The 22,931-nt window shown below is 39.8% G+C and overlaps 1 protein-coding gene across 3 annotated transcripts in view; it reads left to right on the top strand.

Annotated features, from left to right (window-relative positions):
• The first annotated feature begins 652 nt into the window (after positions 1-652).
• abcc8 (ATP-binding cassette, sub-family C (CFTR/MRP), member 8) overlaps positions 653-22,931 on the top strand; it is a 71,085-nt gene continuing 48,806 nt past the window's right edge. For all 3 annotated transcript variants that reach the window (XM_061721435.1, XM_061721436.1, XM_061721437.1), the window contains exons 1-6: positions 653-788; positions 5,733-5,895; positions 8,520-8,661; positions 11,827-11,948; positions 20,529-20,695; positions 22,656-22,898. In XM_061721435.1, coding sequence (XP_061577419.1) covers positions 768-788; positions 5,733-5,895; positions 8,520-8,661; positions 11,827-11,948; positions 20,529-20,695; positions 22,656-22,898 — 858 coding nt within the window. In that variant the 5' untranslated portion in view covers positions 653-767. The remainder of the gene's footprint in view (positions 789-5,732; positions 5,896-8,519; positions 8,662-11,826; positions 11,949-20,528; positions 20,696-22,655; positions 22,899-22,931) is intronic.

A 22,931-nucleotide genomic window follows, 5' to 3' on the forward strand; every position in this document is an offset into this window, starting at 1 on the left:
TAAAAAGAAATCTCATTACACTTAAAACAAGACTCATCACTGGAAAAAACAACAATTTTCACCTGTTTCAAGTAGATTTTCACTTAAAATAAGTAGAAAAATCTGCCAGTTTTTTTCTACATTGATTTATTTCAACCACGAGAAACCACAGTTCTCAACAAATTGTCCACAGGGGGCGGTAGTGGTCCTTGAAAACTGGAAGAATGGGATAAATCACGAGGTTATTCATAATTCCGTTTTAGATATTCGCTAAATCTCTTTAAATAGGCCAGGGGTCATATGGAACCCGCCTGCAGTGGTTTACTGTGGTTTGTGGTAGGCTGCAAATATATTTTTGATTGCAGAGAAGTGTGCATGCGTGCATTTCAGCATGCACTGCTTCATGCGTGGCTAGACGGGCAGAATCCCGCTGGAGCCTTATATAACCATCCTCTCCCGGTTCACTGCGTCTTCGCACCGACCGTCGCTGGCTCCTTTGGCTCGGTGACCTGCAGCGGTTCATGCCAGAGTCCAGAGGAGGCCTTGTAAGACCAACCTCCTTCCACACCCCTCTTCTTCCTCCTCCTCCTCCTCCTCCTCCTCCTAACCCGGGTTCAGCACCGAGGACAGCTCCCTTCGCTCCTATACAGACACTGACACTGCGAGAGGTCGGGTGGTTTCTGACTGCTCTCTGAAGGCTTTTCCCGCTTTTGTTTTCATCACCATCCAAGCGACGGATGTTGGCCGCACCGGAGTGTTTCTGAAGTCAGAGAATCCAGCCTGAAACAATGATCTCACGGTATAAACCGGTAAGTGTTCATCACCTGGTCAGTCACTCTGAGCGACACTTCCTTTGTGAATACCTGCTCTCTGTTCATTCTCATAATAACACCATAGTGATTTTTGAAACCAGAGCGTCTCCACTGGGGGCATGGATGGGGCTTCTTATCTGTATGCAGAAGCCTACATCTTTACAAACCACAGTTCAGGCTCAAGTCATTTGAGGTGATGGTCTGCTCAGTGGCGTCAATTCAGTCTTACTAAGGTATGGCAAGGTTACGAGTCACAGAACTTAACTAGAGTATCAATCAACACGTCCAGCAAATACTCATCACAGAAGTCTGCTATGTAGCTTATCTGTGTGGTTAAGAAAATTGGAACTTTTTCAAATGCAGTCTCGCTCACTGCAAAAACTTAAAAAAAAGAAATATTTGTCTTATTTCTAGTTAAAATGTCTCATTTTTAGTCAAAAAATCTCATTACACTTAAAACAAGAGTCATTACCAGAAAAATAACTTGTTATTTGACCATGTTCACCTGTTTCAAGTAAATTTTCACTTGAAATAAGTAGAAAAATCTGCCAGTGGAACAAGATTTATCTTCTTATTACAAGCAAAAAAATCTTGTTCCACTGGCAGATTTTTCCACTTATTTCAAGTGAAAATCTACTTGAAACAGGTGAAAACTGTTGTTTTTTTGAGTCTTGTCTTAAATGTAATGAGATTTTTTTTTACTAAAAATTTGACATTTTAACTCGAAATGAGATAAATATTCTTGTTAATATTTTTAGTTTTTACAGTGTGTGCACTAGTGAAATCGATCATGTTGTTCTGATTTGCATTTGTAGTTATTCTATATGTATGAAGTAATGGAATAATCAATACAAATAGACACAGAGTAATTCCATAAATGTATTAAAAAAACAAACATTTACATTTTCCCTTGAAGCCAAGGTGTGGCGGCTGCCATACCTTGCCATACCCAATTGACGCCCCTGGGTCTGCTACATGTGGATTGTATTGGCTTCATACATTACTGGGGTTCTAAAGGGGAATTATAGAAGAGAGAAATTACGACTGCACTGTTTTTTTGACTACTTAAGTAACAAACGGTCAGAGATGGAGGGATTTATGGCATGCATCCCCACCTTCCTCCCCTTCTCCACAAGACAGATTCACAAGCTATTCAGAATTGAGTGGTTAGTCATTTGCCTCCTATGCAGACTTTATTGTCACAGACAGAATTTCCACACTTTTGCCCACACTCATGACCTCAAATGCTCTCCTGCTGGACTTTCCAGCTGTTTATGTCGGATCTGTGATATTTGATGTGCACTGTTTATTTACCAGTTTATGATGCGTAATCAGATCCTATAGAATCATGTTGTTTCTTCTCTCTCTTAATGACTCCTTCCTGCTGCTCCTCATCTAATCTTTTTAACTTTCATTCCCACAGTCTCTCAAATGATTTAGCTCTCCACAGGCCACCAATGGATGAGCTACACTATAGTCAGTGCATGCAAAGAGGTATCTTTAATAAATTATTGTTACACTAAGGATGGATCCTCCATCTACTAAGGTTGTAATATCACATTTCACATTTGTGTATTTACCTTTCTTTTGGAAAAGGGAGGGTAAATACAATTTTGAGCTAGAGAGATAGAGAAGAACAGATTATTATGAGTGTACCCTCGAATAATACATCTGCCTTTGTGTGTTTGTGGGCCAACTGATAGTTGAACCCTCTCTGTGCTGCACTTTTCCCACTGTCCATGCTCTCCTATTTAAGGGGGCAATTGGTGTGTGCAGGAAGTGAGTGTACAGGGCTGCAGTTGCTGTGAACCTTTCTTCTTGGGTGTTGAAATCAAAGCGCATCCAGAATGTATAAACTTTGATTTTTGCCTGCTGTGCCTCGCTAACCTCATATATATTTCACTAACTGCTGACATTCACTGGACAACAAAACTGCAACCTTCTGCAATTTTCTCCGCAACATCAATTTTTTAAAAACTATAACAAACCTGTTAGCTGTAGATTTTAAATTCTCTTTAGATTCATTGATGTCCTTCCAGTCTTGAGTTGTTGCAGTGGCCTCCGATAAAAGCTGTCAAAAGGCATGGCGGAGTTCATACATGTGACCACTCATAATTATATATATGTATATATAATTATATTGAATAACTATTTCAATATCACTTATATGTCATAAAATATTTTTCTGAATATTTGCAATTACATTATATTTAACTTTACTGAATGACACTGGATTTTTGCCGTTAATTTCAGTTTTGGAGGCAGGTAACAATAATATGTGAATACTCTGTGTAAAGTTTGTTTGGACACAAACAAACAAATAATTATTATATTTTAAAAGTGGAAATTAGGGGGATATTTTTTATTAACTATCCAGCAACCGAAACTTGTTACCAATATACCATGATGACGCTGCTTGAATCAGCACCACCGTCACCTCAGCTGTGAAGATTCTCTGTTACAGCTGGGATTGGCTCCAGCAGACCACCACGACCCTGAATACTAATGTTTTAGAATAAAAAAAATATTCACAAGTGGAAGGTCAGACAATTTGTCAAAAAGACAATTGTCTTCCTAGGAGTGGAAGTCCCAGCAAATTTACCCCAAGATTAGAGCAATGTTCAGAGTTACGAAAAAATCCCAAGAGGTAAGGCTTCACTGATCATGTTAAGCACCGTCCATGACAGCACAGTTTAAGAAGATTAAAAGGTTTAGGTTTGAGCTGGCAAGAGAAAGCCTGATCTATCTATGTAAAAAAAAAAAAAGGTTTGCCAAATTGAATCTTAACAAACCACACTTGTCTAAAGATGTCCTATGGACATATGAGATCAATGTGTAAATATTGAGGATTTGGGATTGTTTTTCTAATCACTGAGTTGACCGGGAGTTCCTCAGAGTTTTCTAGCAGTCAGTTTGAGGCTACAAGATGGTCCAATCGTGGTCGGAAGTTGGTCATGCAACATACACGTACACCAGCAAACGTACTTAATGTCAGAAAAGTAGAATTATTATGGGTCTGGAATGACCCAGTTTTAGTCCAGACCTCAATTCAATTGAAATGCTCTGGCGGGACCTTAACCCTTTATAGAGCAATCTGTGAAATACTTGCAACTGGTGAGAGTTAATGGAGAGTGTTGAACAATCACTTTTTACTCTTTATCTTAAAAAAAAAAGATATTTCATAGTATGTATGTCTACTGAAGTTACCAAATATGCGTATTTGTCTGGTTAAGGGTTATAAGAGCTGTGCATAGGCAAATGCCCCAAAACCTCATTGAAAGAAAGCAATTTGTAGAAAAGAGTGGTCCTCAATGAGGTGAGAGATTGATAAAGTGATTTTGCAAAAAATACTACTTCAAGTTATTTCTGGTAAAGGTCCATCTACAACCTACTGAATTATGGGAACTGATTATTTCCAACATAATTAGTTTTTCTGTTTGTCTTCATTTTTTTTCAATAATGGTAGAGTGAAAGAAAGTTACATATATCTGTATATGTTGTTGCTCAGCAGCAGGTTGTACTTGCTGAGTACTGGCACACTACTACCAGATGATTTTATTATGTTGGTACAAAAACAACAGCATGGGATTAAAATGGGAAGGGGGGGGACACATGACTTATTGACAGCTGTTTCAACTGGATTTTTACACAAAATTTCAACACAAAGATGCTGTCAGACCCACATTTGTGGCTTTCCGACTGGCATGGCTACTTCAGATGGTTTGACATCAAGAGAGAAAGTATTTACTCATTGTTTAAAGCACCAAAGGAAAGCATTATCATCATTTTGTATACCAGCTCCCATCTGTGCCTTTGAGCCTGCAGCCAACTGTCTAAACACTCATGTAAACTTCTCATTACATGAAGCTTAATTCATTGCTTCAGTCATATGGAGGTTAACAGGAAATACATAAACATGCATTATTTTAGAGAGGCTCTCCTGTTGACGGATTATCAAAAGCGGCTCCCATGTGGGTATGTGCTGATCCCTCTCTAAGTCAGCTGCCACAGGCTGTAGTTGGGTCTCCTCCGGCAAGACCAGCGGCTCAACTATCCTTCTCAGGAAATCATGAATATTTCATCTGGTTGGAACTGACGTGTGCAGCCAATTACAGTCAGACATAAGAGAGTCATGGGTAGAATAATGCAACCCCTAAAAGAAGTGGTGTTGGGATTCAGATTTAATCACTTGCTCATGCCTCTCACGTACCTCTGTATGACGTACCGATCATGCCACAGCCAAACCCCCCATCTCGCACCTTCCTTTCCTTTCTCTTTCTTCATCATTCGTTGTTCACTCCAGCCTTCACCTACTACCTTTGATGGATGTATTACTTACCCTTCTAGTCCGCCTGCGCGTCTGCCCCCATTTGCTTTTGTCTTCCAAGGTCGACTTTGAACTCTCACACGAGAAGAGACAGGAATAGCAGGTGCACTGCAGAATGCTGCTCTAAATGTGTGCGTGTTTGTGTGTGTAAGCATGTCTGAATGCATTCCGATGGAGCTGTGCAGCGCTGTGCACGAGTGACGCTCCAGCCTTACAGGATGTCTGCAGTCTGCAGGCACACGGGATGTAGATGTTTCTCACTGCTATGGAAAACGCTGCTTAGACTGTCAGAGGAGAGGGGGAGCTGCTGCTGCTGCTGCTGCTACACTGGACTCTGTCTCTGTTTGACTTTTTTTCCTCACTCCCCCCTTCCTTCCATTTTCTCTCTATCACTGGAGCTGATATTTAGGAGCTGGATTAGAGAGGAAGGAAGTCACTCTGGGACTTACCAGGATCTACTGAAGACGCCACCCCCGTGCTGCCCATGAAAAGAAAACATGCTCTGAGACCCGTATCTTCTAAATATCTCTGTCTCTCCTCTGTCTCCGGCCCTCCCTCCCTCCTCTTCCTCCTTCCCCTCCTCCCTTTCCATTTCCTCGGACGTTTGCCTGCAGAGTCCCGGTTCCACCATGTCCTTGGCGTTCTGTGGGAACGAGAATAACTCGTCAGCCTACAACGTGGACGGGGGCGTTCTGAACAACGGCTGTTTCCTTGATGCGCTCAACGTGGTCCCACATGTTTTTCTGCTCTTCATCACCTTTCCCATCCTCTTCATTGGTGAGTGCTTCTGGGAGGAGAAAGAGCCTCGACCTCTTTACACCACTCCATCTTGCACATAGCACACACTTAGGACACACATGATAGCACAGATACATCCACTATTCTCTGTCTGTCCTTGCAATCATCCCAGCTTGTTTGCCTTTGTGCTATATATTCTACCTATATTTTATTTCCCCTGCTAGTAAATATGCATTTTATGACACTTAAACTTTTTTGTCTGTGCATTTAATTCCCAAAGTTAAAGAAAATATTTGAAAACACCACATGACTGGACAAATCTTCCTTTTTGAGTAAATGGTCATAATAGTAACTCAAACTGATCTCCAGATTTTGCATGCAATGTGATACTTCTGAAAGATGGTCCGTGGTTGCACAGGGGCAAAAACGCATCGGCATTGGGTTACACGTCTTTAGTGGCTGACCTTTCTATTCGAATCATCAGCCATGTGTAACAGGGCAGGTCTACATCACTTCACTCGTTCTGTGGCCTCATCATCCGCACTCTCACTTTAGAGTAAGAGTTGTGCATTCAAAAGTCTACATTTGTATAAAAAAAACAAAATTAAAAAAGCTATTAATCTAACTGCTATTTAAAAAAAAAACAAAAAAACACACAAACAACTTATATCATCATAGCAGGTCCCAAACTTAATATCTGATATTTTCACTGTATAAGGACATTTATGTAAGAAGTGTGCTTTTATTGCTCTTGGGAGACCCCCCCCCCCCACACAGTTTGGGTGTGGTCCAGGATTGTCCTAAGTGCAGGTCATGAGCTGAGTCCTACCTATACATGTGGTTTGTTTGCCAGCAGAACCAGCTGTTTACCAGTATAACTGGCACAGGCAGCCAAGCTAACAGAAAAGCAGATAGAAATGATCAAAGAAATCCCAGCTTTCAATGCAGCAACGTACTAATGTAGTCACACAATACAGTTAATGTGCATCCCCTGATGTTTTTGCCATGTCGCGGTCAAAGTACGCAAAAGCAATGCATATGACTCATGATTCCTTAAACAACAGAAAATAATACCATCTGGCTAATAAGAGTAAGCACAGAAACATTTTCTAAAACTTTGCATTCAGACATGTTACGTATAATGGTAATATTTAACATTTATGTGGTATTGTTTAAATCGCTTGCTTTGGCTACTACTGATGGATGGATGGATGGATGGATGGATGGATGGATGGATGGATGGAACATTTTCATCTTTCTAAGATTTGGTGACACTGCCTCTGTCTTTTGATATTTTTTTTATTACTTTTGCCACATAAAGATAGTTTTGTTACTTCTTGAAATTTTGCCTCTCTAAATGTTTCTACCTGTCTTGTATTTAAAAAAAATAATTCCATATGACTACTTGAAAGTAATCAGGGTATTAATTACTAAAACAGAAACATTCACTCGTAGCCGAGGTCGGAGATTGGCCTCTGTTAGAGTTGGGATAGATGGACTAGCTGCTTTCCTCTCTCTGTTCTGTCACCCGGATGTGATTTTATAAACATCTTTGCAAACAAAGACACAACAGGGGACTTGAAACCATTTCTGCTAGACCCTTTTTAGGATCGATTCCTGTTTAACATACTAAATGCCGCACTGGCTCCAGCTCAGCCGATGTTAAAGACTTCAAATAGTCACGTCAAGACTGGAAGCGAAAAGAGGAGAGTGTTGAAATGAAAGATTAATGAATGAATATACGAGTACGCAGTAGGACACCTTTGTCAGACTGTTTATGCTACAGACAGCAGCCAGAGAGAAATTATATACTGCCACATTCTTCTGCAGCGTTAAACCTAAACTCTGAACAAGTCATAGTTGCCTGCTGTTTTTCCATGAATAAAAAATGGTCATTTGAGTACTGACAACTTTAGTTGATATGTTTTGTTTAAAAATTGAGGTTGATCTATATGTTTAGTTTTTATAAATTTATCAGCAGTATGAGGGTTTTATGAGCTGTTTTGCACATTTTCTATTCAGAGTGAAAGAATTTGCACGTGCTATTAAGAGCTGTTTAGGAAGGGATGCTGCACATGGCAGCCTGTGTCAACCTTCTCAATAACATAAACTGCTAAATGTGCCAAAAACACAAGAGTCACTTACATAACTTGACAGCAGAGGCAAAAATTAATCAAACAAATAGCTAGTTGATGATCTAGTCATTATGTCACAGTCTGTACTGCAGCCAGCTTCTGTCTTAGTGAAAATGATACAGGACATGGAGTTGTAGCCTCAAGAAGAGAAGGTGGAAAAAAACAGGCAGGCTGCCAATGGTTTGCTACTCTGCCTGCCAAGAATCACCAGATGTGATTGAAGGGATAATAAACAAGCTTCCAAACTCTGGCCAGAGGCCATCTTTGTAGTTTCTCTTCTGTAAGGACTCTGGTCTGTGCTGAGCATAAGATCTCTGTCATGTAGCTCATGATACATGAGCATCATTTCAAGGATGCTCACCAGGTTACTTTCCAAATGCCGATCTAACAACTCACATAAACACGAGTGATAAAAAATACATTCTGTTATGGCAGTGTGCACAGAGGTCAACATATCTTTTGATTGTATTTAAAGCGCCCCACCTGCCACAGTTTTAATAAAAAGAGTTTTTTTGGTTCCATTGAAAGGTTGGGGCAGTCAGAGTTCAAAAGTCCACATTCACCACAGCACCTGGCTTCACTTCCCTGGACACAACCTGCGCTGGCTCCTCACCTTCGTCCTGCTCTTCATCCTCGTCTGTGAGATTGCAGAAGGCATCGTCTCTGATGGGTATGTTTCAGACCCGTAAACTATGCAGCCTCATCCTTATCTCAGTAAAATGCATGTGATGTTTTTCATGATGTTTGAATGAAGTTTGAATGAATGAAGTTTATTCAGTCATGACAACACAAAACACAACACCAAAAAAAACCCATTGTGCACAGCATTGACATTTCATACAAAACCAAAAATGTGTTGAACAATGACTGAAAAGGCATAGGCTGGAGCAAACTGCTTATAAAAGCCTATCCTATATTACCAACTTTCTTTTTGTGGCTACCGACCTCCAGAAAACCAAAAAGAGAATAGAAAAGCAAAGAAACAACAGAAAAGCAAAGAAACCAAAAGAGAATGACATGTTTTTAAATGTATGTTGGCATCATTCCAGAATTTAACTCCAGTAATGGAGACACATCTCCTTTTCATACCTTTTTTAGCTTTTTGTACAGTGAAATTGCAGACACCTCTAAGATTATAGGGAGTTTCCTGAATTTAAAAGAACCTCTGTATTGAGTCAGGGAGCATTTTTGATTTTGCTCTGAACATAATTTGCATGATTTTATAATAAAATAAATCATAAAATTGAATAACATGAGGATTTAAAAAAAGTGGATCTGTGTGAGCGTAGTAATCAGCCTTATTGATGAGACGTATGGCTCGTTTTTGAAGTTTTATTATTGAATTTGAGGTGGTTTTAAAGGTGGATCCCCACAATTCCACACAGTAAGATAAAAAGGGAACAATCAATGAGTAGTAGATCAAATGCAAGGCCTTGGAATTCAGTACATTTCTGGATTTATACAGGTTGTTTCACAATATCATGTGAAAATGGCAATGTGTTTATTCAGGGTAGTCATTCAGTTGCTTTTTTGTATGTAAGATTTCACTGTTATTAGTCTTGATATATAATTTATAAGTGGACCTAACCAATATTGAATCTCTAAATGCTCTTTGAGAGTGCATGCTTCACCAGGATCACTGCACCATCTTGGATCTGCACCGGTTATATGTCAATCAAGATTTCTGCTCTTCATCAAAATGGTTTAGTCAGCTATAGATGCCTCTGCTCTAAACTTGGTGGACATCTAGCAATCAATTTCAAATTTTATTCCGTGTCCAACATGATTGAGCTTTATCGGTGATTCTTCTTGGTTCCTGTGAGTGATTTCATTATTTAATCAAACACTGTTATCCACCCCTGATGGAGGGTGAATCCAATTACCTGCAACTTGCACTTCCCTAACCACTCATCATGAGTGTCGATGTCCTGATCAGATTTACTCGACTCTGTGCACTTGAAAATGGCTTCCATCTAGGGATTACTATATCTGGACGATTGTAGAGCTGGTGAGTAACAAAAGGCAGATTGGATTAAGACTAAATCATGCCCTAATTTACCATTGACTTGACTCTGAAGGGAAACATCCTGGAATACTCACAACGAATCAAATCTATTCACATTGACCAAAATTGAATGAGTAAAATATAATGCTGGAGGTGGAAGATCGAGTTTGAAGTTGTGTTGGGTTGTTTTTTCAAACTCACCTCTTTTGGCAAATATAAATATCACCCTCTGCTGGGTATTAGGAAGGAGAATTCAAGGCGTCAGCTGCATTGGCTTCATTTGCCAAACTTGGAGGTTTGATCCGTACCGTGCAAAGTCCATTTTTATAGGCCCCATAAACGTCCAAAAGCACCCTCGTCCAAAAGTTGCGTATACAACATCTCCTTGTTGTTTGATGGGATTCCCTACCCCTCCTTGTGATGTCATCATGAGGAGGGGTAGGAGGGGTTGGAGGGGTTTCTCTCTCTTTCATCGGCTATAGCTTCGATAGGGATTTCCCCTTGATGGCCCCAGATGCTTTGAATTACAAGATATCTGTCAGTTGGAGTTGGTTTATTGGATAATGTGTGTTAGTTGTTTGCACGTAATGATCGAGTTCCGATGGATGTTATACCCTAGCACCCTATCTAGCAACATTATTGACATGTGGCCAGCAAACGGTGCAGTATATGTATTACACTAAAGGCATGGCACTAAAGTTTACTGATTCCGAGGATGAGTCTTTCTGTCTTGAAATAATGTGCAGGGGTGTTGTCTAAATTTCCTGCTTTGCTAAAAATACTTTCCTGACTAAAAGGTAGTTTCTTTGTGTTTTCAAACCTCAGAATTTTGATTTTAAACACCTCATTGAAATCATAAGATGTCAAACCAGGTTAGCCATCCCCAAATTTGTAAAACTAACAAAAAAAGAAGATGCAAATTAACAAAACTGAATCATTACAAAAATCAAAGCTGTCTCATTGTTTAACCAATTCAGCAAAACACAATCAAATGTGAATGTTCCATATGTAAATACAGTTACTGTACATTGGCAGTGGACTGTTTGTGGAGCTCTTGAGCGACAGCGCCTCAGGCTGCTGCTGACCTCACTGACCCCTACGGTTGTATTTAATCTGAGCTTTCTGATTACAAGCCAGACCTTTAGCAGCTTCACTACCAGCCAGTACAATATAAACAAGGCCATCAAGAGCCAAATGTTTATGCTCCATTTCTCATGGCTGATGAACTAAAACGCTGCTGCACCTGAACATAAATTGCTTTGGACGTGTGCACAAATTCAAATGTGAAAAAGAAAAGGAAACTTACCCCCCTATGCATTAGCGCAGTCAGATTTTATTTATAGCACAGCTTTGTCAGATTCAAATCATATGAAAGGCCTCACAGGGCTGCTGCAGGACAGAGATTTTCCCTCCATCTGGAGCATCTGCATCATGTTGTTATTAATGTACTGAGTCTGTGTGTTATTGGGTTCATATTTATCAGAGATGGCCAATGCTGAGGTGGGCAGAAGAGCCCTCCATCTGCTCTCCTTTCTTGGATTTTCAGTCAACTTTAGTGCTGTTTTGAAAAGCGAGACATAGTTGTCTGTATTCGTCTTTATGTAATAATCTATATCTGGTATTTAGTGAAGTGCCTGCTGGGATATTTTTGTTTTCTAACAGGATTATTCCATCTACAACCCGTTTTCCAGTCTCTGGCCCCTAAAAGTACATTCCAGCACAGATGACACTGCTGGTATTAACTTTAACACTGTTACAAATACTTGCCAGTCATTCTGCTTTTACTCTAACCTTGTTCCTCCTCTATCTTCCTCTGACGTTCATTTTCAGGTTCAGCCAGTCCCTCCATCTTCATCTATACATGCCTGCAGCTCTGGCTTTCATGGCTGGCATCACATCTATCGTCTACTACCATAACATCGAGACCTCCAATTTCCCCAAATTACTACTAGGTAAAGTATTCTTATATGTTTAACATTTTTTCTTCATTTATCTTTACCTGCTAAATACACTATACTACAGTGCATTCATTTTCATTAGAGTATTTATTGGTTGCCTCTTGGCCTTTTCACTGAGCCACCCTGCTTACTCAAGGTTTTTAAAAAATAGCAGAGCCTTTTGCGGCATAAAATTTTGATTAAATGTTGTAAAAACATAATTTAGTAATGACTGAAGGCTTGTACTACAAACCAGAACATTATTCATATAACATGCGTTAACTTTTAAAGTTTAATTCTCATCCGCCATGTCCTTATGTGCAGCGATCATATTGCAACTTTTATGATGTGAGCAAGATATCAGGTTTAAAGGTAATTTTTAAGGTTGCAAAGATGGGTTCACCTTTTTATAGTCTAAATTGCCATGGTAACCTTTGTTGCACACCTAACTAACCTCAGATCAAGGTATGTTTGAGAAAGCAGACCCTTTTGTCTCAGAAAGTGAAAACATTATTGATAGAGGATCTAGATGGTAATTGTTGGATAGTCTATTAAAAAGTTTTTTTTTGTAAAGTTTAAGACATAACCCCTATTTATACAGGATTAACTGGGGTAAAGTAATTACTACAAGAGCTTTTAGTCCTGTCTGAACGTACAATCTCTGTAATCTGAAATCTAAATCACCTACTTACTAAAAACCTACCCTGGATTAAAGAACGAAGAACTCACAACGGTCACTGAAGTTGAAGCTTCTACTAACTACCACAAGTGTCATTTAGCAGAGGTTTTTATCCAAAGCGACTTACATCTGAGAGAACAACACAAGCAATAAATTACATAGGGAAGTCCAGCATGGATAAGTGCTGTCAGACTACTGAGAGTCCTGCTGGACACAGACACTGCCATGACAGTGCTAAATTAAAAACTTTTTTTTGTTCACTTCCCACCCAACACAACAGTCCCTCTACAGAAAAACTACACTGCAAAAACTCAAAATCTTCTAGTTAAAATGTCTCATTTTTAGTCAAAAAATCTCATTACACTTAAAACAAGAGTCATTACCAGAAAAATAACTTGTCATTTGACAATTTTCACCTGTTTCAAGTACATTTTCACTTGAATTAAGTGGAAAGATTTATCTTCTCATTACAAGCAAAAAAATCTTGTTCCACTGGCAGATCTTCTACTTATTTTAAGGGAAAATCTACTTGAAACAGGTGAAAATTGTTGTTTTTTCCAGTGATGAGTCTTGTTTTAAGTGTAATGAGATTTTTTTTGACTAAAAATGAGACATTTTAACTAGAAATAAGACAAATATATACAAATATTAAGATTTTGAGTTTTTGCAGTGTAGGACTTAAAATTCACCATCTTAATATCATCTTGTAATAAGTGCGTGTAGCTTCCTGTCATGCAAAAGCATTTCTGAGTCATGCAAAGAGCTGGACAAATCTAACTAATTCTGATGAGCAGAGAAGTTTACTAGATACAAAAATGCTTCTTGAAGAGGTGAGTCGTTAGTTTGCGCTTAAGTAGGTTCAGAGCCTGCAGACCGGACAGAGTTTGGTAGGTCATTCCACCATCGGGGAACAATGGAGGAAAAGAGTCTAGCTACTGATATCACGCCACGTGAAATTGTTTGGGTAATTGTTTTGTTTTGAAGCAGAGCTTTGAACTTGATGCGTGCTGCAACTGGAAGCCAGTGCAGAGAGATTAGCAGCGGAGTGACATGAGCTCTTGCGTTGGCTGAAGACCAGACGTGCTACTGCATTCTGGATCATCTAGGTTTAACTGAGCACGCAGGAAGGAATTACAGTAGTCAATGCATGACATGACCAGAGCCTGAACCAAGAGCTGTGTCGTATGTTCTGTCAGATTGGGTCTGATTTTCCTGATGTTATAAAAAGCGAATCGGCAAGACCGGGAAACCGAGGAAACATGGTCCTGAAAGTTGAGCTGGCAGCTCGTAGTGACTCAGTAACTGCCAGAAGGGCAGTTTTAGTTGAGTGGCCCCGCGTAAAGCCAGACTGATGTGGACCGTACAGGCAGTTGTTGTAAAGGAACTGTGAGACCTGAAGACGGCTTGTTCTTGAGTTTTAGACATGAACGGGAGCAGTGAGACCAGTTGGGAGTCTTCAACCTGGCTAGGGCTGAGTGCATACCTGCCAACATTGGGCTGTGAAAAAGAGGGAGATTTTCTGGGGTAGCGGTTGGAATGCTCCACTCACAACATCCCCGCCCTGATATAAACAAGGCGACTTTTAATGAGCTTTAAATCCATAGCTACAATGAAATGTGCTAAAATGTACCTCCCAAAATGATTCTACAGCCTTCTTGGAGCCAATTAAGTTTAGTATTAATAACAATAAAATACAATATTTGTAGAATTTTCCAGGTTCCCTTTGTCACCCAAGGACCTGTTGTAATTGTAGGTGTCAGACTTTGCAGCTTCAATCACTTTCTTGGAGGAACATACTTGTGGCCAGGGCTGGTATGGTTTATCCTGCAAGAAAGGAGTGCGCAAAGAGTAGAATTATCCATACTCATCGTGTTTCCTGTGAGGATCTTTTTCACCATGCTGAATGAGCTCTCTGAGCTTCATTGCTGTGAGGGATGCAGACCATTGCCTTCATCAGTGATGCCAGATTTGTAAACCTCTCCTCTTTCCCTAGAAGAACCCAGAACCTTCAACTCTCTCTTCCTGTGGGAGATCCTTGCTTGCTATGACTTGATTCTCCACCAACTCTTCCCTCAGCTTTTTTTCAAAGCATTTTCTCAAACAAAACAAATTTTCAAATTTTCAAATAACAAAATAACATATTTTAACCATTTTCCAAACAATAAAATAACTGAAAAAATCTGAAAAATGGTTCAAATATGTTATTTTGTAACTTGAAATTTTTAAAATATGTTTATGTAATGCTTTGCTGATGAGAGAATATATTTCTCTATTTTTCTTGTTTTTGTGAGGGGGGATATATTGTTTTTCGGCACTACCTTGTTCTCTATAGCTGATATAACATGAATTACTGTGGGATCAATAAAGTTCTTATTTTTGCCATCTGAGAAAATTAAACATATTATATTTGGTGCCTAACTGTTTCCCAGGTATATTAGTGCGTGTGTGAATGAATAAATGAGACGTAAAACGTAAATTTCTTTGTAGAAAGGCGCTTTATGAAAATAAGTCAATTTACTTGTATTAGTTTACAGCGCAGTCTTGCCACATCCAATATGGCGGCGACGTTGACGTATCGCAGCAGCTCCATGGGGCGGAGCTTGGACGTAGGCAGTGCTTTTGGGTTGGGTTGCCAGGTTTGTCAGGAACCCGTTAATATAATACATCCATGCAGGAACCACGACACGTGAAACACCATTGACTCATTTCACTTTAAAATCGGGAGATAAGCGGGAGAAATTACAAATCGGGAGCAGGGCGGGAGAAATGGTTGAAAATCGGGAGACTCCCGCTTAAATCGGGAGTGTTGGCAGGTATGCTGAGTGTGGGTTTTTCCAGCTGCAGGGCGGGGATTTGAACCCAATGCCTATCGAGACTTGACACAGGAAGGCAGAGTTTAATGTCTTTATTGGGTTTGGGGGGAAAAAGGTTGAGGCCTGGGCGGGCTGGATCCAAGGAAGGCTGGGGTGACAGGAGGGTGAAGGAATGGAGTAGGTTGGCTAGCTGTCCAACCAGATCGCAGCACAACGAGTAGTGGAAAAACTATAGAGCAAACAAATAAGGCAGTAATCAAAAAAGCTCTAAAGATAGCTTCAAGAGTGTCAGCATACAAATTGGCAGCTATATATGTGCCATACAGCGACTGGATAATTGCCAGGTTATTCCTAGGGAAGATCTGGCGATGAATGACTGAAGAACCGGGGTTTAAATATGAGGATCTGATGAGGAGAGTGGCTGCTGCTGTGCTGGACCTGGCTGGAAGCTCCTTCACTAATCACCCACCACTCATATCACCTGCGGCGAAGAGCACGCAGTGCATGAGCTGTGGGGGGTGGAGGTGACGCCGTAACACCAGTAGCAGGTTGGAGGGGCAGAGATGGTCAGGCTCTGAGAATTGGGTACTGATAGTAGCAACCTTTTCCGCTGACAGAATAGTTCCTCTAGAAATGATGGAAAATAATGTGACTATCGTGACATGTTAAACTAAAGTGTGTCCTGTATTTACCATAACAGATGTCTTCAAGCTTCAGTAAGTCTAACTATTTAAAGGGTAAAAAGTGGTCACTCTGTTTGGTATCATGGGATTCACCACACTGAAAAATGGCGAGAATTCGCTGGACCGGCCAGACTAAAATCTATCGAACTGGATATCGACAAGCTAAAAGCTTCTGGGAGAATGACCTTTGGACAAATGACACAAGATGGAGCTTCTTGGCAAATTAAATCTGTTCGATGCTCAGACATAAAGATGAACCATTGAAAAAAAAAAAAGAAAAACGGTAGCGAACGTGATACATGGAGGAGGCTTGATTATGTTCTGGAGCTGCTTTGCTGAGTCTGACAAAGGGTATCTGAAGGGTCTCGAAATCCTGTTAAACATCTATGGAAAAAGCTGCAGCGTGGAAAAGAAACTCTTCAAACCGCTGGAACAGTTTGTTCACAAGGAATGGACCAAAGGCGTACAGGTGCACCAGTCTCATTGCGAATAAGAGAAATCTCCTGAAAAACAAGATATTAAGTCCCATCATTTTGTCCAGGTCAGTCTCATTCCCTAGAGTTTTTAAATGGTCCTGAGGAACCACAATTCAAAAGCAAGGTCTGATTTTCATTATTCCATTTTCAGTAAGTTATTATCAATAATTAAGCTCCAAGTTATTTCCGTTACCACTGTGTGTTTTTTCTTTCTTTAATGGGGGAGTACCAAAAAAATCATGCTCTTCAAACTCCAAATTGGTTGTCAGAATGCATATTAATTCATGAATTGTGGCTGCTCAATCTTGCTGTTCCATATTTGAACAAATCCTCACCTTGGGACCTGGAACTACCATATTAGGAGGCAAAGTTGCATCCTCAACCTGCAGGTTACATTAAAAGGAGTGGGAGAGAAAAGGAGAGCAGAATACCGGATACTAAAAACTCTGCCTGTCAGAGATCTGATTAAAACTCTCTGATCAATATTCTAGCTAAGCCGATTATTTTTTTTCTCCAAGTGGTCCGGAGAGAAACTGAAGGGAGACGTCTTCACTCGTCAGTTTCAGTTAGTTTGTTTAGGCTACAGCTTTACAGTGACAGCAGGAAGATAATATATTCAAACTCAAATTCAAAATGATTTATTAATCCTCGAAGGGCAATGGATTGTCCAGAACAGTCCATCCAAGAGAACAAAAACACAAACAAACAACATAGGACATGGGTAGACAGGAGCCTGAGGCTGCAGCCATGGGTCGCCGGTGCCCTTAGATAAGAAAAGGATGACATTAGGAAAGAATACATGTAATGTGGTGAGAAGAGGTGCTTAAATGAGCAACAACATCAAATATGTAGGCCTCATGAATTTCTTATGGTTTTTTTTTGTTGAGTTTAAATGTCCCACTTTAAAATAGAGCAGCAGTGATCTTAACTAGCAGATTCACACAACAACGAAACTAGTTTTTGTTCAGATTAAATGACCATTCCACTGCATTTTAGAGCAATGAGACCTTAGACCAGGTCCAGGTCAAAAACCAAATACTTAGACTGCTCAAACGTAATCAAGTAGACTTTTTGACAGTAAAGAATATCTTAAACACAGTTTGTGATTTGTGAAACCTTTATTCTATTTATTAAAACATAAAATGGTGATTGGACTTTGTGGCAAACCATAAATGACACTTCAGATCAAAATCAAAGTCAAAACTCCTAGTAAGAAGCATGAGGTTTGTGTTAGCTTTGGGAAAGTGCTTCTTACCAGCATAATCCTGTCATAATATGATTAATCATTTGAACGCACTTAATCATGTTGTGTCTCTATAGTGCAAACACGGCAGTGTGTAAATTGGGTTACTCCTCACACCTCTGGTTGTTTTACTGGAACTTCTTATCCTGTGCAAACAGGTCATTAATATTACAGACATCCTGCACTTCAGCCCACCTCTCCATGTAAAGCTAACCCCACCCGTATATGGCTCTAAAGTCTAAACTCTTAGGCTTTCTAAAATGAGTGTTTGAGAGATTTTCCAGTGAACGGCTAAGGGAAAAAATACATTTAACAACCAACAATATTCTAGCAGTCATTTTATGGTTAACTCATATTTTCACTTTAACCAAGCTCTTTGACACACGTGTGAAACATAACCCATACATCTTTCTGTGTTGCCATACATACATCTCAGTAACACATTAATTTGATAGAATATATAGCTATTCTTAGTTAAATCACCCCATGACCTTTGTTGCAGGTCTGTTCCTGCCTTTTTAAATGAGTGTTACAGCTTTTTGCAGCCCACTCCCAGGATAGTTTTTACAGAGTAATGAGAAGTGGATGGAGATTAGGTCACGGAGGCAAGGTCATAGGTTTTTACAGCTTGTACATACACCAATGGTTTATCGGCGGGATTGATCCTAGCAATATGTAAGGACCTTGACTCAAAGGAGGACTCAAATGCACGACTCCAGGAACAAAAAGAGTATTTATTCGAAAAACGGAGCAAAAAGGGTCATAGCAACAGAAAACACTCTTGACGAGGAAAATTCAAGGCTGAACAAAAAGCGCTCTCAGGGAGGATCAATCTTTCACAAACTTCAGGTACAAAATATGGCACTGTGACGACACTTGACTAAACTCGACGTGAGGCAACAAACTGGCAACAAGACAAGGGACTATTTATACATGAGGTAGGGGAACACAGGTGGAACCAATCAGGGTTGACAATCACACAAAGGGGGGAAGTCAGGATCTGCAACGAGAGGGAAAAGGTGAGTATCAAAATAAAACAGGAAGTGCGTGATGAGACTGGACATAAGCACACAATACCACAAGGACTAAACATGAAATGAACACAGACATGACATGAAACATGAAACACTAAACTGAACATAACTGACACGAGACACAACACAATAATTAAGAAAACTTCTCATTATTTATGAAGGCGTACTTTTCCGATGTGTCCTGTCTCCAAAACAACCTACTTTTGTTTGTAATAAAATAATGTGAAATTAGTTTTGCGTAACTGTGCAGTCAGAAATCCTTGCTAGTAATTTAAAAAAATGTGGCTAATTCAATCTAGAAATCCCACCAAATGAATGTTTCTCTGTTGATTCTGAAACCCAACACTTTTGCAGTTGTCTCATGTACTTGTGCTACTTGTAACATGTCAGTGTTTTTAGTTTGTAAGTATGTCATCTTAATACCAGCTCTGCTTCTTTATTGTAGATTTATGAAGTTAATGACCACTGTTGTATAACTGCTTAGTATTTAGTTTATGACGTCCATACAGATCTATGTATTATAAAACTGATCCTTGTGTTATATTAATATATTAGTTTAGATTCATATAGATTAATATATTAGTTATAATAATCAAAATATCTTGCAGAATTGTTTTGCTCTGGTAATAACATATTAATTGCTTCTTTTCATTAATGTAATAATTAATACTGTGATCTGTTGTTATGAACAGTACTCCCATCATCTGCAAGCTAATGGTCTTGAATGATAAATGAATCCCCCTTCAGTCTTGTCTCTTAGCTCTTAGTCTTAGTCTTCAATTTCGTGGAACAATTCCCCCGCTGCTGCTGCTGCTGCTGCTGCTGCTGCTGCTCAAATGTTCGAGCGGTTTCCTTTTACTTCTCAGGCTTCATTAGCTCGCCTGCATACAGCCCTTGATGTTTCTTTGTCATTAAGTTAGCTTTCAGGTCTCCAAATCACAGCCAGACAGATATCAATCCAATAAACAGAGACCAGTTGGCACTGATCCTCATCCTGATAAAGTCATTCCAAATGGTGTCGTTATTACAAACAACTAAACTCAAGCAATTAAACTCGTCTGCAGAGATCGACTCTGTTCTTTCATCTTGTTTTCCCAATAGGGTAGTTTTTGACAAAATCTCTTATCAGCATTTCACATCAGCTTCTGTGTTTACAACAAACATGTCGGACAAGCGCAAAGGCAACATTCTTATCTGCTGTTTGCTGGGTTAAAGGTGTTGGCTTTGACTATTTCTTGACATTTTAGTGGAAGATAAGGATGGTGGAGGAGAGAAAGAGATAGTCATGATACAGCGTGTTATTTGACAAAGCCTGATCATTTCTGAGTGACCTGGTGAGAACCAGATGATTTGTAATTATGTCTTAATACATAAAACTTTACAATTTAATGAAGGTGAATTATTCTCTTCACATTCCTGCATATAACAGACATCAGTGTTAAAATAAAAAAAAAAAACAGACATCATGGCATTAATTTAGCCACTATCTCATAGACGGGCCCACCTGAATAAAGCACATTTCCAAGTGCACGCACAGTGATTTGTGCTAGTGACAACCTTCAGCCTAGACCTCTGCTCTTCTGGTCGGGTTTTTTGTATTTGCTCTCTGCTTGTCTTGATTTGTCGTGATTTGCTATGTCTCTCTGATCCCTGCTAAATCTCCTCAGCCCTGCTGATCTACTGGGTACTGGCCTTCATCATGAAGATTGTCAAGTTTGCCAAGTACACGGAGCACGGCATCGGCCCCGGCCAGCTTCGCTACTGCATCACAGGACTGCTGATGCTGCTGTACGGACTTCTGCTGGCTGTGGAGATCAACGTCATCCTGGGCAGGGTGTGTGTGACCATTCATATATATGTGTGTGTGTGTGTGTGTGTGTGTGTGTGTGTGTGTGTGTGTGTGTGTGTGTGTGTGTGTGTGTGTGTGTGTGTGTGTGTGTGTGTGTGTTATTTTAGTCAGACATAGTTATCAATGACGCTGCCTGCAGCGATCTAATAATCATGTACATGCAGGGATGCTGCATTGGTTTTATTAATACTGGTGTCAGATAACTGTCACTGCAGCATTTAAATGATGTAGTTTAATTTAAGTGCATCATACGTCATTCTATCGCACTTATCTTTCTTCTAAATTACAGTTGTATGAATGAGAAGTAACTAAAATAGATTTTTCTGTTGCGCTGGCTGCTGTATTATACGTTTCATTGTCCCACTGATGTCTGCATGATGACATGCTCACACCGACCGTGTCAGCAGAAACGCTGCATGAGTGTGCGGTTACTCTGCCGCTCTCGTAGCGTTTAAAAACACATATGCGCTCCCTAAATGTTGTCAGCTCTGGTGTTTTTTTTCCAGATGTAGAATGGGAATTTGAAATTTGCTGGTGGTAAATATTCAAATTGAAATGAACATAAATGAAGAATTAAATGTTTTATTATCTGACTGCAGTACAGTATTCAAACACCACCAGGCCACCCTCATACATGTACATGTACATGCATTCTAACATCTGCATTGGAGTAGTTTCCGGGACAGTTTTCTTGGCCATTGTGATGATTTATTCACACAACCTGGCAACCATACACACTTTTCTTTTTCATTATTACATATCCATCAATGAAACCATCACTGTCTCTGTTACCCTTTGAATGGAATGAATTCTTACTTTTTTAGGCATTTTATTTTTACTTGAAGATAAATGTTTTACAAAGCAGAGGTGAAGAGGTGGAAATTAAAAAATGTCTTAAGACAAACATACAGTATGTTGTATTAAAACATGCAGACAAAGAACAAAATGAACGCACAAGAAGAGTCAAAAGGATTCAAAATAAAACCCAAAGTTTCCTACATGAGGGCAAAAGTCACATCCTCTCGGCTTTGTGGATCTCAGTACGAACCGCAGTCTGACATCTGGCTCAAACAGGTCTGAGGTTGGCAGATCAAAATGTTATTGAAATGTTAAAAGCAACAGCTTTAAACAAGTTTTATTGCAGTGTTTCAGCCTCCAAGATGCCAGGATCTTAAGATTTTTAGCTTTCATTTTCTAACACTTACAGCTGTCTGACTCTTTGGGTACGCGTCAGAGAAAATCCCAGAGCAGCAGAGTTTAGCGTGTGATGATCTGTGTTAACCTCCACACTGAGCACACATCCGTTACTGCGTCCAGCTCCCCTGGGTGCGCTGCAAAGACACTGACTCCCTTCATGTCCTGCGCTCGGCTTGTTGGAGCGCTCTCTGACAAGATACAGTTACTGGCTCTGTCATTTATCAAAAATAAAAGGTTCTACTTAACAAATGAATGCCATATTTCTCTGAAAGCTTTTTTAAATTCAATTTTTGAACAAAACTATGAAAAAAGAGAATATGATGAATTTCATTGATGCAAATGTATACAGTTATAAATACTGTTCAGATGTTTTCTCTTAACCTGTGTAAGATGCAGCACATTTATTCAGCCTACTCCGTTTACTTTTACTTGACCTAAGGTGGATACTCATATTAACTGTTTGCCAAGTTACCATAGTGATATAATATATAATCAACACACAGTGAAGGCAAATTACTTCTCAGCAGTGATGATTAAGCCCATTTACAACGGTACGATCAGCCTGGATAAACATTATGTTTAGTTCTCATGGGCAGTGTGTGTATTGTTTTAGTCGTTTCCTGTGAGACCACAGTGACATTTTTATTCTATCGACTCTCCAACTCTCTAGCGTCTTAAATGTTGTAATTCTTCTTTTCAGCTGCTGCAGAGAAATGAACAATAACCAAAGCTGGTGTTTCTCCCGCAGCGCTACATGTGTTTCGCCAATCCAACAGAGGTGAAGCCCCCTGAAGATCTCCAGGACCTCGGTGTTCGTTTCCTGCAGCCTTTCGTCAACTTGTTGTCCAAAGCAACTTACTGGTGGATGAACACCTTCATCACCTCCGCTCACAGACGGCCCATCGACCTGAAGGTCATCGGCAAACTGCCCATTGCCATGAGAGCGCTGACAAACTACATCAAGCTTCGCAAGGAGTTTGAGGAGCAGAAGGTGAGAACCAGCTGGCAGAGATTTGTGAATGAT

Source organism: Cololabis saira, chromosome 5, assembly GCF_033807715.1.
Source record: "Cololabis saira isolate AMF1-May2022 chromosome 5, fColSai1.1, whole genome shotgun sequence".
Taxonomy (NCBI): Eukaryota; Metazoa; Chordata; class Actinopteri; order Beloniformes; family Belonidae; genus Cololabis; species Cololabis saira.